This window comes from Dendrobates tinctorius, unplaced genomic scaffold (genome assembly GCF_039654945.1).
Source record: "Dendrobates tinctorius isolate UK_male_01 unplaced genomic scaffold, ASM3965494v1 ptg000069l, whole genome shotgun sequence".
Taxonomy (NCBI): domain Eukaryota; kingdom Metazoa; phylum Chordata; class Amphibia; order Anura; family Dendrobatidae; genus Dendrobates; species Dendrobates tinctorius.
In genome coordinates this window covers 17,587,727-17,601,106 of record NW_027361737.1, presented here as the reverse complement: position 1 = coordinate 17,601,106, position 13,380 = coordinate 17,587,727, and the positions used below count along the sequence as shown (strand labels likewise).

General features: G+C 47.6%; 1 protein-coding gene across 2 annotated transcripts in view; it reads left to right on the top strand.

The window, feature by feature from the left end:
* Positions 1-13,380, top strand: part of EPHA4 (EPH receptor A4) — an 81,140-nt gene that overhangs the window by 34,485 nt on the left and 33,275 nt on the right. For both annotated transcript variants that reach the window (XM_073581118.1, XM_073581117.1), the window contains exon 4: positions 7,258-7,413. In XM_073581118.1, coding sequence (XP_073437219.1) covers positions 7,258-7,413 — 156 coding nt within the window. The remainder of the gene's footprint in view (positions 1-7,257; positions 7,414-13,380) is intronic.

Genomic DNA, 13,380 nt, shown 5'->3' with positions numbered 1-13,380 from the left:
GTTCTCCTCCTATCTTTCCGACCACTCCTTCAGTGTTCTGTTTTCTGGCTCCACTTCATCTCCTCTTCCTCTCACTGTTGGGGTACCTCAGGGCTCAGTCCTTGGCCCCCTTCTCTTCTCTCTCTACACGGCCCCAATTGGACAGACCATCAGCAGATTTGGCTTTCAGTACCATCTTTATGCTGATGACACACAACTGTACACATCATCCCCTGACATTACCTCCGCTGTACTACAGAACGCCACTGACTGTCTGTCTGCAGTCTCCAACATCATGTCTGCTCTCTATCTGAAACTCAACCTCTCCAAAACTGAACTTCTTCTGCTCCCGCCATCTACTAACCTCCCTAAATCTGACATTTCCCTCTCCGTGGGTGGCACCATAATAACACCCCGACAGCAGGTGCGCTGTCTGGGTGTTATGTTTGACTACGATCTCTCCTTCACCTCCCATATACAATCTCTTGCCCGCTCGTGCCGCTTACACCTAAAGAACATCTCTAGAATCCGCCCTTTTCTCACCATGGAAACAACAAAAACCCTCACTGTCACCCTGATCCACTCCCGCCTGGACTACTGTAATGCTCTATTAATTGGCCTCCCCCTCACTCGACTCTCCCCTCTCCAGTCTATCCTTAATGCAGCAGCCAGGGTTGTCCATCTGGCTAATCGTTACTCAGATGCGTCCGCTCTTCGCCAGTCGTTACACTGGCTGCCAATTCATTACAGGGTACAATTCAAAGTACTTGTTCTCACCCACAAAGCTCTCCACAGTGCGGCACCCCCTTACATTTCCTCCCTCATTTCTGTCTATCGGCCTAACTGACCGCTGCGCTCTGCAAATGACTTTCGACTAACCTCTGCCCTAATCCGTACCTCCCACTCCCGACTCCAAGACTTCTCCCGTGCTGCGCCAATCCTCTGGAATGCTCTACCCCAAGATATTAGGACCATCCACAATTTGCATAGTTTTAGGCGCTCGCTCAAAACACATTTGTTCAGAGCGGCCTATCACATTCAGTAATCAAAGTCATTTTATGTTTGTGTGTGTGTAGCCCATTCACTATCTCCATCTAACCCCCACCCCCTGAAGATGGCTGGACCATCATTGTAAATACATCATTGTAAATACAAACCTGTGCTTTGTATCACCCCCACCTCATTGTAGATTGTAAGCTCCCACGAGCAGGGTCGTCTTATTTCGCTTTAATTATTGTATTGTTAACAGCACGGTGGCTCAGTGGTTAGCGCTGCAGCCTTGCAGCGCTGGAGTCCTGGGTTCAAATCCCACCAAGGACAACATCTGCAAGGAGTTTGTATGTTCTCCCCGTGTTTGCGTGGGTTTCCTCCGGGTACTCCGGTTTCCTCCCACACTCCAAAGACAAACTGATAGGGAATATAGATTGTGAGCCCCACCGGGGACAGTGATGAAAATGTGTGCAAACTGTAAAGCGCTGCGGAATATGTTAGCGCTATATAAAAATAAAAAAGAAGAAGAAGAAGGTTACTTATGACTGTTGTGTTTGAAACTGTTCAACTGTAAAGCACTGCGGAATATGTTGGCGCTATATAAATAAAGATTATTATTATTATTATTACTCATGGTATGGTTTAGTAATGATGTCATAGTTTAGTACTAATTGTATAATTTAGTAATGATGTCAAGATTTAGTAATGATGTCATAGTTTTGTACTGATGACATGCTTCAGTAATGATGTCATGATTTGAATGCCATATATTAGTACTGATGGCATGTTTTACTAATGATGTGATATTTTAGTAATGATGTCATGGTTTAATGATGATGTCATAGTTTAGTACAGATAGCATGGTTTAGTAATGATGACATGGTTTGGTTCGGGTGGCATAGTTTAGTACTGTTGGCTTGGTTTAGTAATGATGGCATGGTTTGGTAAGGATGTCATAGTTCAGCACTGATGGCATGATTTAGTAATGAAGGCTTGGTTTGGTAAAAATGTCTTAGATTAGCACTGATGGCATGGTTTGGTATGGATGTCATAGTTTAGCACTGATGGCATGGTTTAATAATGATGGCATGGTTTGGTAAGGATGTCATAGTTTAGCCCTGATGGCATGGTTTAGTAATGATGGCATGGTTTGGTACTGATGTCATAGTTTAGCACTGGTGGCATGATTTGATAGGATGTCGTAGTTTAGCACTGATGGCATGGTTCGGTAGGAAGTCGTAGTTTAGCACTGATGGCATGGTTTGGTATGGATGTCATAGTTTAGCACTGATGGCATGGTTTGGTACGGATGTCATAGTTTAGCACTGACGGCATGGTTTGGTAGGATGTCGTAGTTTAGCACTGATGGCATGGTTTGGTAGGATGTCATAGTTTAGCACTGGTGGCATTTTTTGGTACGGATGTCATAGTTTAGCACTGATGATATGGTTTGGTACGGATGTTGTAGTTTAGCACTGATGGCATGGTTTGGTACGGATGTCGTAGTTTAGCACTGATGGCATGGTTTGGTACGGATGTCATAGTTTAGCATTGGTGGCATGGTTTGGTACGGATGTCGTAGTTTAGCACTGATGACATGGTTTGGTACGGATGTCATAGTTTAGCACTGATGGCATGGTTTGGTAGGATGTCATAGTTTAGCACTGATGGCATGGTTTGGTAGGATGTCATAGTTTAGCACTGATGGCATGGTTTGGTAGGATGTCGCAGTTTAGCACTGATGGCATGGTTTGGTAGGATGTCGTAGTTTAGCACTGATGGCATGGTTGGGTACGGATGTCATAGTTTAGCACTGATGGCATGGTTTGGTAGGATGTCGTAGTTTAGCACTGATGGCATGGTTTGGTAGGATGTCGTAGTTTAGCACTGATGGCATGGTTTGGTACGGATGTCATAGTTTAGCACTGGTGGCATGGTTTGGTATGGATGTCATAGTTTAGCACTGATGACATGGTTTGGTACGGAGGTCGTAATTTAGCACTGATGGCATGGTTTGGTAGGGATGTCATAGTTTACCACTGGTGGCATGGTTTGGTATGGATGTTATAGTTTAGCACTGATGACATGGTTTGGTACGGATGTCGTAGTTTAGCACTGATGGCATGGTTTGGTAGGATGTTGTAGTTTAGCACTGATGGCATGGTTTGGTACGGATGTCATAGTTTAGCACTGGTGGCATGGTTTAGTACGGATGTCGTAGTTTAGCACTGATGGCATAGTTTGGTACGGATGTCATAGTTTAGCACTGATGGCATGGTTTGGTAGGGTGTCATAGATTAGCACTGATGGCATGGTTTGGTAGGATGTCGTAGTTTAGCACTGATGGCATGGTTTGGTAGGATGTCGTAGTTTAGCACTGATGGCATGGTTTGGTACGGATGTCATAGTTTAGCACTGGTGGCATGGTTTAGCACTGGTGGCATGGTTTGGTAGGATGTCATAGTTTAGCACTGATGGCATGGTTTGGTAGGATGTCGTAGTTTAGCACTGATGGCATGGTTTGGTAGGATGTCGTAGTTTAGCACTGATGGCATGGTTTGGTATGGATGTCATAGCTTAGCACTGGTGGCATGGTTTGGTAGGATGTCATAGTTTAGCACTGATGGCATGGTTTGGAAGGATGTCGTAGTTTAGCACTGAAGGCATGGTTTGGTACGGATGTCATAGTTTAGCATTGATGGCATGGTTTGGTACGGATGTCATAGTTTAGCACTGGGGGCATGGTTTGGTTTGGAAGTCATAGTTTAGCTCTGATGACACCGTTTGGTACGGAAGTCGTAGTTTAGCACTGATGGCATGGTTTGGTAGGATGTCGTAGCTTAGCACTGATGGCATGGTTTGGTACGGATGTCCTAGTTTAGCACTGGTGGCATGGTTTGGTACGGATGTCGTAGTTTAGCACTGATGGCATGGTTTGGTAGGATGTCATAGTTTAGCACTGATGGCATGGTTTGGTAGGATGTCGTAGTTTAGCACTGATGGCATGGTTTGGTAGGATGTCGTAGTTTAGCACTGATGGCATGGTTTGGTACAGATGTCATTGTTTAGTGCTGATGGCATGGTTTAGCACTGGTGGCATGGTTTGGTACGGATGTCGTAGTTTAGCACTGATGGCATGGTTTGGTAGGATGTCGTAGATTAGCACTGATGGCATGGTTTGACACGGATGTCATAGCTAAGCACTGGTGGCATGGTTTGGAATGGATGTCGTAGTTTAGCACTGATGGCATGGTTTGCTACGGATGTCATAGTTTAGCACTGGTGGCATTTTTGGTACGGATGTCATAGTTTAGCACTGATGACATGGTTTGGTGCGGATGTCGTAGTTTAGCACTGATGGCATGGTTTAGTACAGATGTCGTAGTTTAGCACTGATGGCATGGTTTGGTACGGATGTCATAGTTTAGCATTGGTGGCATGGTTTGGTACGGATGTCATAGTTTAGCACTGATCACATGGTTTGGTCCGGATGTCGTAGTTTAGCACTGAAGGCATGGTTTGGTAGGATGTCATAGTTTAGCACTGATGGCATGGTTTGGCACAGATGTCGTAGTTTAGCACTGATGGCATGATTTGGTACGGATGTCATAGTTTAGCACTGATGGCATGGTTTGGTACAGATGTCGTAGTTTAGCACTGATGACATGGTTTGGTACGGATGTCATAGTTTAGCACTGATGACATGGTTTGGTACGGATGTCATAGTTTAGCACTGGTGGCATGGTTTGGTACGGATGTCATAGTTTAGCATTGATGGCATGGTTTGGTACGGATGTCGTAGTTTAGCACTGATGGCATGGTTTCAAACACATTTCTGAAGAGTGCACCCCTTACGTTTTATTACTGACACAAAGGCTGGATTTTATAGTGCCGGCAATGTTATAGAATGAAGCATATTCATTTCACTGGGAGCATTTTGTTTCTTCTGAACATGCAATTCAGCTGTAAATACACAGAGACTGACTGTGTTCATTCAGCCGTATGTAAAATGTTGTCAAGTCCAAAGGAGAAAAGTGAGGCCTCCTCGCACACAGTGGCTGGCCGTACACAAGCTGTCTTTGTTTATCTGTGACAGCTGAGTGACAGGCAGTTTCCACTGGGTTTGGATTCTGTGTGCAAGGGATGAGGCCATGTTTGATGTGGGGATCGGGCCCTGACCTGAGCCTATCTGTCTGCCAAGCTGTGGTTTGTGATTGGTATCAATCTCTCCCAGGGCTCTATTCTCAAGTGAAACTAATCAAACACCTAGAAAGTCATCAGGCCCATGTAACACAGTAAGCAAAGTTTACTCCATGTCCTGGGAAAGAGATCTGTGACCAAGAAAGTAAACATTCGATAATAGCCATATTACACAGCTATGGCAGGAAAAATGGCTGCAACTAGCACAGTAGCCACAGACTATGGTTACATAGATGTAGCTGAGCTCATGGTATACATCTGTATGGTATCCTTACTCAGTGATGATTTTCTTTTGTAATATTTAATTATTACAGTATGTATTAAAGCACCATTAATGCCAAGATGCTGTACATGTGCAAAGGGTGAAATAACATTATATATGTGTTTTAAGTACAGTAACAGTGACAGACTGGTACAGAAGGGAGAGATCTCTGCCCTCACGGGTTTACAGTATGCAGGGCAGGTGCAGACAGACGGTCATATTACTTGCACGAGGATCACATCGCAATCCTCGGACTGGCCGGTGGCTCTTATGACCTGAGCGTGACAACGCCATAGAAATACATCACTCAGGTCAGGTGAACCTATGGCCAGTCCATGGATTGCGATGTGATCCTTGCGTAAGTAATACGGCCGTCTGACTACGCCTTAATGGTGAAGGAGACAGTTGGTCCAGTGGTTAGAACAGCTCCAGGGCTAGTGGTGAAAACTAGAGATAAAAGGCTGTGTTTTCACATAATGTAAAAGTTGGGGGGTTTTTTTGCAGAAAATCTACTGAGTTTAGGGCCATGTGCACATATTCAGTATTTGGTCAGTACTTTACCTCAGTATTTGTAAGCCAAAACCAGGAGTGGGTGATAAATACAGAAGTGGTGACTTGTTTCTATTATACTTTCCTTTGATTGATCCACTTGTGATTATGGCTTACAAATACTGAGGTAAAAATATCACCAAATACTTGATGTGTGCACGTGGCCTAAAACAGTCCAAACATGGCTGACTAGATTTCATGAAAACCCGTCTTTACTGCTTGGTTAAAGGCACTGCTGAACTTTTTGGGTGTATTCTATCCTTGTAAGCTTCTACGTGACGCCTGGAAAAACCCATGTAAAAACTCTGTAGATTTTTTGAGGGCAGAATCCCAGTCTATTCTCTAACAATGCATAAAAAACATTGCTTCAAATCTGCACTTAAAAGCATAAAAAAGGAAAAAATGCAACAAAAGAAACTCAACAATCAGAATAGATTGGTTCAGACACCTGCAGAAAAAATTCAGCAGATAAAAGCAATGTTTTTGCATGTAGGATCATGGCCTTATGTAATCAGTTAATGCCCAAATGGAGTATCCTTTGGCAATGTTCAGGCCGAGATTATTCAGGGCAGGCTATCAAAAACGATAAACTAGAAACCGCTTCAGGAAACACTTTTTTGGCTGAGTTTTTCTTTCCTAAAGCAGCTTTGAAGTTTTTTTTTCTTTCTACACTTTTTTTTTCCAGCTTTTTGATTTTGATAGTGCCTAGTTTGGAACGGATATCATCTACTTCAAAATCCTTCTCATAAAACCTCTTCAGAAGCTCTTGTAAAACCCTTCTGATTTAATTACATGGGAACCGCACGTTACTGTTCTGATGAGAAGGTTTCTGACCTTTTTTTTTCCGGAACAGGGTTTCAAAACCAGCTTCCAAGTGGCTGAATATATGGTACTTAAAATTAGGTGCTGTAAAATCAAAAAAATGCAAAAAACCTTTTTAAAACCAGTTCAGGAAACCCTTTTAGGACTTGACAGACTCCTAAAAAAGGAATGTTTCGTGTATTGGTTTCGGCTTAAAATTTGTCACTTTTAGCGACACAAAAAACTCAGCGTGAACATAGCCTAAGAGTTAACTAAGAAATGCCACTATATATTTACCATTGCCAGCTTACAAGATGGTGGTCACTTTTCTTCGGCAGGACCAACTATTTTTTTTAGATGCATGTATTTTTTGAATAAGCTTAAAATCACTTCACTTTTATAATACAATACATAAGAGATTGAAAATTATCCTATACAATGTTTTTTCACAGTCATGGTTGTTTTTTCCCCCACAGCTTGTAAAGTTGGCTACTACAAGGCCCTCCTGTCGGATAAAGCATGCTCAAAGTGTCCTCCGCACAGCTTTGCACTTCGAGAAGGCTCTACCTCCTGCACCTGTGATCGAGGCTATTTTCGAGCCGACAGTGATCCTGCCTCCATGCCTTGCACTCGTAAGTTACATGATGCCACAGTCTTTCAGTGAAATCTAAATCCCCTTCTTGTCTGTGTCTCTGCTTGCTGTCACTCTCTAAACCCCGCTGTTTGTCATCTTGATATATGCTTCCTAAATCTTTTGTACTGTACAATCCATACAGGATAGCATTTACTTGACAGCAGCTGTCACAAGTACAGGGGCATTTGTGAAGGTGCCACCCATTGTGCTGCCTGGGTTTATGTTGCACTAAAAGAAGCTCAGATCTGTGGTTCCCACAGCCTTGCTGACCTTCCAGCCTAGGCTCACTGTGAAGTGATTCATTGTCATCTAGGATCACTTGTGATCACGTATCTGATGCTAGCAAATGCGAACCAATATACCGTATCTCATTTTTAAAAATCTTATTGTGTTGTATTTTTTTTAAAAATTACTAGTTATTCCAGCTGAATTTTACCAATAGTCTGTAAGAAGGCCAAGTAGTCTATGACCTTTGTCAGACACATGTATTATACCATATTTAACTGTTCAACTTCTGGATGTAACAAATCCCCAGTGGTACTACGGAACCAAATTTACAGTACCGTAGATACAATTTACTCTGAGGTCTAAGGTCAAGTTCACATTTGGGCTCATTCAGATGCCAGTTTTACATGTACGAGTTCTATCCATGCCCTTCAGAGATAAAACTTGTACCTTTGCAGTCTATGTGGCTGTTCGTACATCTGTGTATTTTTGTAGACTTAGTGGTCTACACAAAATCCAAGAGACAAGTCCGATTTTGATCCGAGTCTTGGATCAATCTCATCAATGCAAGTCTATGGATCCATGAAAAAAATCTGACAGTAGTCGGACGCCGTCCATGTGCTGTCCATTTTTCACAGACTGTTTGATGGGAGAAGCTTGAGAAACCAACATTTTTTTTTACATGAATAAAACAGATGAAACTCTGATGGTAAAAACTGACACATTGACCAAACACCGGTGAAAATCAGATCAAAATAACTGATGAACATCAATTCAAACACATTCCTGAAACCCACCTTGTTTTGCGTATGGGAAAAAATGACTGATGTCTGAATGTTTCACGACTCAAGCGTCATCAGAGGAACGAGGCTATAATAATAAATTATAGCCTCATTCCCCTGATGATGCCTAAGTGGTGAAACATGTTGGGGAGGCTACTAGCTGTGACATCGGCGGCCGTACCCGCCGATGCCCCTTTAGCGGCGGTGCCCGCCGCAGCTTCCTCTCACCTGCCTCCCCCTGCTCGCGCGTCCTTCCGCGCTGCTTGCCGCTCTGCTGCGGGTAACCGCGCCGGCCTTAGGCCGCGCGCGCGCGTTCCTCCGGCCTCTGTTGGCAGGGGGCGTCGCTAGGGGAGGGTCTGTAGGGCGCACTTCCGGTCTCCGCATATATCAGGCGCCCGCTCCATTCTGAGGGCGCCTGATGATTGTTTGTGACTCGCAGCACCCATCGGCCTCACCTTTTTCAGTGTTCCCTGCCTATCCTTGTTGCTCCGTTGTCTGCCCTGTTCCTGGTCCTTGTCCGTCAGCCTGTCTCCTTCCGTGGTCCTCCCTGTACCTTTCCTGTAGTCTTCCTGCCATCACCTTCTGCCTTCCTCCCCGCTACTCCTGCTCTGTCTGCCAGTCCTCCGAGTCGTCCCTGCTGGCTCCGGCTGTCGCGGTTCCGCCCCCTGTGGTCCTGCCCCTAACGATCCCTGTACAGGGGTCGGTCTTCACCAGGTGCGCTCGGCCCAGGGGCTCCGGATCCGCGATCCAGGGGGTCCACTCTTGGACGTATTGCCAGAGGCGTCACAGTATCATCAGGCCATGGATCCCGCCGGTGCCGCTGCCACCTCACAAAAGGAATTACTTTTCCTTCGTGAAAATCAGAGCCGGATAATGTCCTTTATGAAGTCTATGGACACCCGGTTGTCCGCCCTGCAGACCTCTGACCCCGGACACGCTCCCCTCTTAGTCAGCCTTCAGCAGGAGCTCGCGCAGCAGCGCGACGCCCAATCCCACATCTTGGGTTACATGGCATCCGTGGATGACCGATTACAGGCCCTGCAATCCTCTGCTGCCGCTGCAACTTCCTCCCCGGATGTAGCCTCTACCCCGGCTCCCCGTCTGGGCAAACCCCCCAGGTACAGTGGAGATCCCAAGTTATGCCGGGGCTTTTTAAATCAATGCAGGCTACATTTTGAGCTTGCCCCCCTTCAGTACCCCACTGACCGCGCCAAGGTGGCGTTCGTTGTGTCCCATCTCGAGGGTGAGGCCCTGTCCTGGGTAAACCCCTTATGGGAGAGAGATGATCCCGTCGTGTTAAGCATACAGACCTTCTTAGAAACCTTTCGCAAGGTATTCGATGAACCGGGTCGCTTAGCGTCCTCCACTGAGGCCCTTTTTAACCTCCGCCAGGGTTCCCTCACAGTGGGGCAATATGCCATCCGCTTCCGGACCCTCGCTTCTGAGTTGGGGTGGAACAATGAGGCTCTGGTAGGAGCCTTTTGGAGAGGCCTCTCCAGTAAGATCAAGGATGAGCTTGCCGGGCGTGACACTCCCACCACTCTGGAGGACCTTATTTCGCTAGCCACTCGCATAGACCTCCGCTTTCAGGAGCGCGCTCGAGAGGCAGTCGGAGAGAGGAGGTCCTTTAGGCTGTATCAGGCCCCTGTCCCCCGTTTCCCGGTATCTCCCGTTAGCACCGCTCCTGAGCCTATGCAGGTCGATCGTGTCAGGCTGTCCGAGCAACGCCGCAGGGAGAGGATGACCAAGGGTCTCTGCCTGTACTGTGGGGGTGCCAACCATTTTGTGCGTACTTGTCCGGAGAAGCCAGAGAGATCGGGAAATGCCTCCACCTAGGTCAGGTAAGAGAGGACCCCCTAGGTGATCAAAATTCCTCTCTTCCCCTTACCCTTTCTGCTTTGCTAATTACAGGTCGGGGGCGTGGATCTGTGGAGGCGTATGTGGACTCGGGTGCTGCCGGTAATTTCATCCGCCAGGAGGAGGTTGATAAACTCCAGATTCCGGTGTTGGTATTGAAGAACCCTCGCGCTATTTCCTCCGTTGACGGTAAACCTTTACCCGGACTCATCACCATGGTTACCGCCGAAGTAGACCTTCAAATCGGAGCTCTCCACCTCGAGAAGATTGCCTTCTATGTCTTGCCACAACTAGCCCATGCTGTTCTCCTAGGGCTTCCCTGGCTCAGACGGCACGAGCCTGTGATTGACTGGCGCTCTGGGGAAGTTCTCCGTTGGGGGCACTCCTGCCAGGAGCACTGCCTACGGGCTCTCACGCGTCCCCGTCCATGCTTGAAGCCTGCCGACCTCCCGGGTCTACCCGCACCCTATCACACGTTTGCCGACGTGTTTAGCAAGAAGGAGGCGGATTCCTTACCCCCTCATCGCTCCTATGACTGCCCTATCGACCTAGTTCCTGGTGCCACTCCTCCCAGAGGGAGAACTTATCCTTTGTCCCCAGCAGAGACCTCGGCTATGTCGGAATATATACAGGAAAATCTGGCCAAGGGGTTCATCCGGAAGTCCTCGTCCCCTGCGGGCGCAGGCTTCTTCTTCGTCCGGAAGAAAGATGGGTCCCTGCGACCTTGTATTGATTACCGGGGCCTGAACAACATCACGGTTAAAAACCGGTACCCGCTCCCGCTGATTCCTGAACTCTTCGACCGGCTGAGGGGGGCCAGAATCTTCACGAAGTTGGATCTGCGGGGAGCTTACAACTTAGTCCGAATCCGAGCGGGGGACGAGTGGAAGACGGCCTTCAATACCCGGGACGGCCATTATGAATACTTGGTCATGCCGTTCGGTCTCTGCAATGCTCCAGCGGTGTTTCAGGAATTCGTAAATGAGGTGTTCCGAGACCTACTCTATTCCTGCGTGGTGGTGTATTTGGACGATATCCTCGTTTTCTCGACCGACCTCTCCTCCCATCGGAGAAGTGTACGCATGGTCCTGCAGCGCCTTCGAGAAAATCGTCTTTACGCCAAGATCGAGAAGTGCCTTTTTGAGCAAACAGCCTTACCCTTCTTGGGGTATATCATCACGGAGTCCGGTCTTAGGATGGATCCGGAGAAGCTGTCCGCGGTACTCCAGTGGCCTCGTCCAGTTGGCATAAAGGCCATCCAGCGTTTCCTCGGCTTCGCTAATTATTACCGGCAGTTTGTACCCCACTTCTCTACAGTCACCAAGCCCATTACGATCCTGACCCGTAAGGGGACGAAGCCTAACGTCTGGCCTTCTGAAGCCGAGGACGCCTTTCTGACCCTGAAGCGCTCGTTTGCCTCTGCTCCGATCTTACACCGTCCAGTGGCTAGTAGGCCCTTCATCCTGGAAGTTGACGCCTCCTCCACTGGAGCTGGGGCAGTTCTCTCCCAACAGGCTCCATCTGGACGTCTTGTCCCCTGCGGGTTCTTCTCCAAATCCTTTTCTCCCGCGGAGTGCAACTACTCCATTGGGGACCGGGAATTATTGGCCATTAAGATGGCGCTGGAGGAATGGCGATATCTGCTCGAGGGGGCAGTGCACCCCTTTACTATCTTCACGGACCACAAAAACCTGGCCTACTTGCAATCTGCCCAGAGACTCAACTCCAGACAAGCCAGGTGGGCTCTGTATTTTTCCCGTTTTGAGTTTAAGCTCCATTTCCGGCCCGGCAGTAAGAACATCAAAGCTGACGCGCTTTCCAGGTCTTTGCAGCCACCAGAGAAGGAGGAGGACCCATCTTATATCATCGAGCCGGCTAAAGTTATCTCCGTGGCTCCCGTGAGGTTCTCTGACCCTCCGCCTGGCAAGACCTTCGTTCCTCCAAACAAACGTCTGGAAGTACTGCGCTGGGGTCATTCTTCCAAGGTTGCTGGGCACGTTGGGATTAAGAAGACTCTTTTGCTTCTGTCCCGGTATTACTGGTGGTCCTCTCTCCACCAGGATGCAAAGGACTTTGTAGCCTCCTGCAGGACTTGTGCTCAGAACAAGATTCCAAGGACTCTGCCCTCCGGCCTCCTTCATCCGTTGCCTGTGCCAGAGGCTCCTTGGCAGCAAATCGCCATGGACTTCGTGACTGATCTGCCCCGCTCTGCAGGATGCACTACCATCTTGGTCGTCGCTGACCGCTTTTCCAAAATGGCCCATTTTATTCCCCTGGTCGGACTGCCATCTGCTCCAAAGTTGGCCGAAATCTTTATCCACCACGTGTTCCGGCTACATGGTCTCCCTCTGCGAATCGTGACCGATCGTGGGGTCCAGTTTACTTCCCGATTCTGGAGGGCCCTCTGTCGGCTCCTGGGCACGTCTCTCGACTTCTCCTCAGCGTATCATCCTCAAACCAACGGCCAAGTGGAACGGATTAACCAAATTCTGACCACCTACCTACGCCACTTTTCTAACGCCCATCAAGATAATTGGGTCTCTCTTCTTCCTTGGGCGGAATTCGCTCATAATAATCATTCCAGCGAATCAACGTCCAAGACACCGTTCTTTGTGGTAACTGGGCTAAATCCTGGGGTTCCATTGCCCTTTTCCGCATCATCCGGAGTTCCTGCAGCAGACACTCTCGCCAAGGAGTTTTCACAAATTTGGAAGGAGACCAGAGAGGCGCTCGAGCTGGCCAACGTCCGAATTAAGAGACACGCGGACAAAAGACGAAGGGATCTACCCCCGTACCAGCCCGGGGACAAAGTCTGGCTTTCTACCAAACATATCCGCCTGAAGGCCCCTGCTTACAAATTAAGTCCTCGGTACATCGGGCCTTTTGAAATACTTGGGCGCATTAACAAGGTAGCCTACAAATTGAGGTTGCCGGCGTCACTCCGGGTCCCTAACGCCTTCCATATCTCGCTCCTCAAACCTGTGGTCTTGAATCGGTTCCAACCAACCTCCATGTCTTCTCCCTCGCCCATTTGTTCTAACAATGTCTTTGAAGTAAAGGACATCCTGGCTATGAAAAGGGTCAAGGGTAAAACTCTTTTT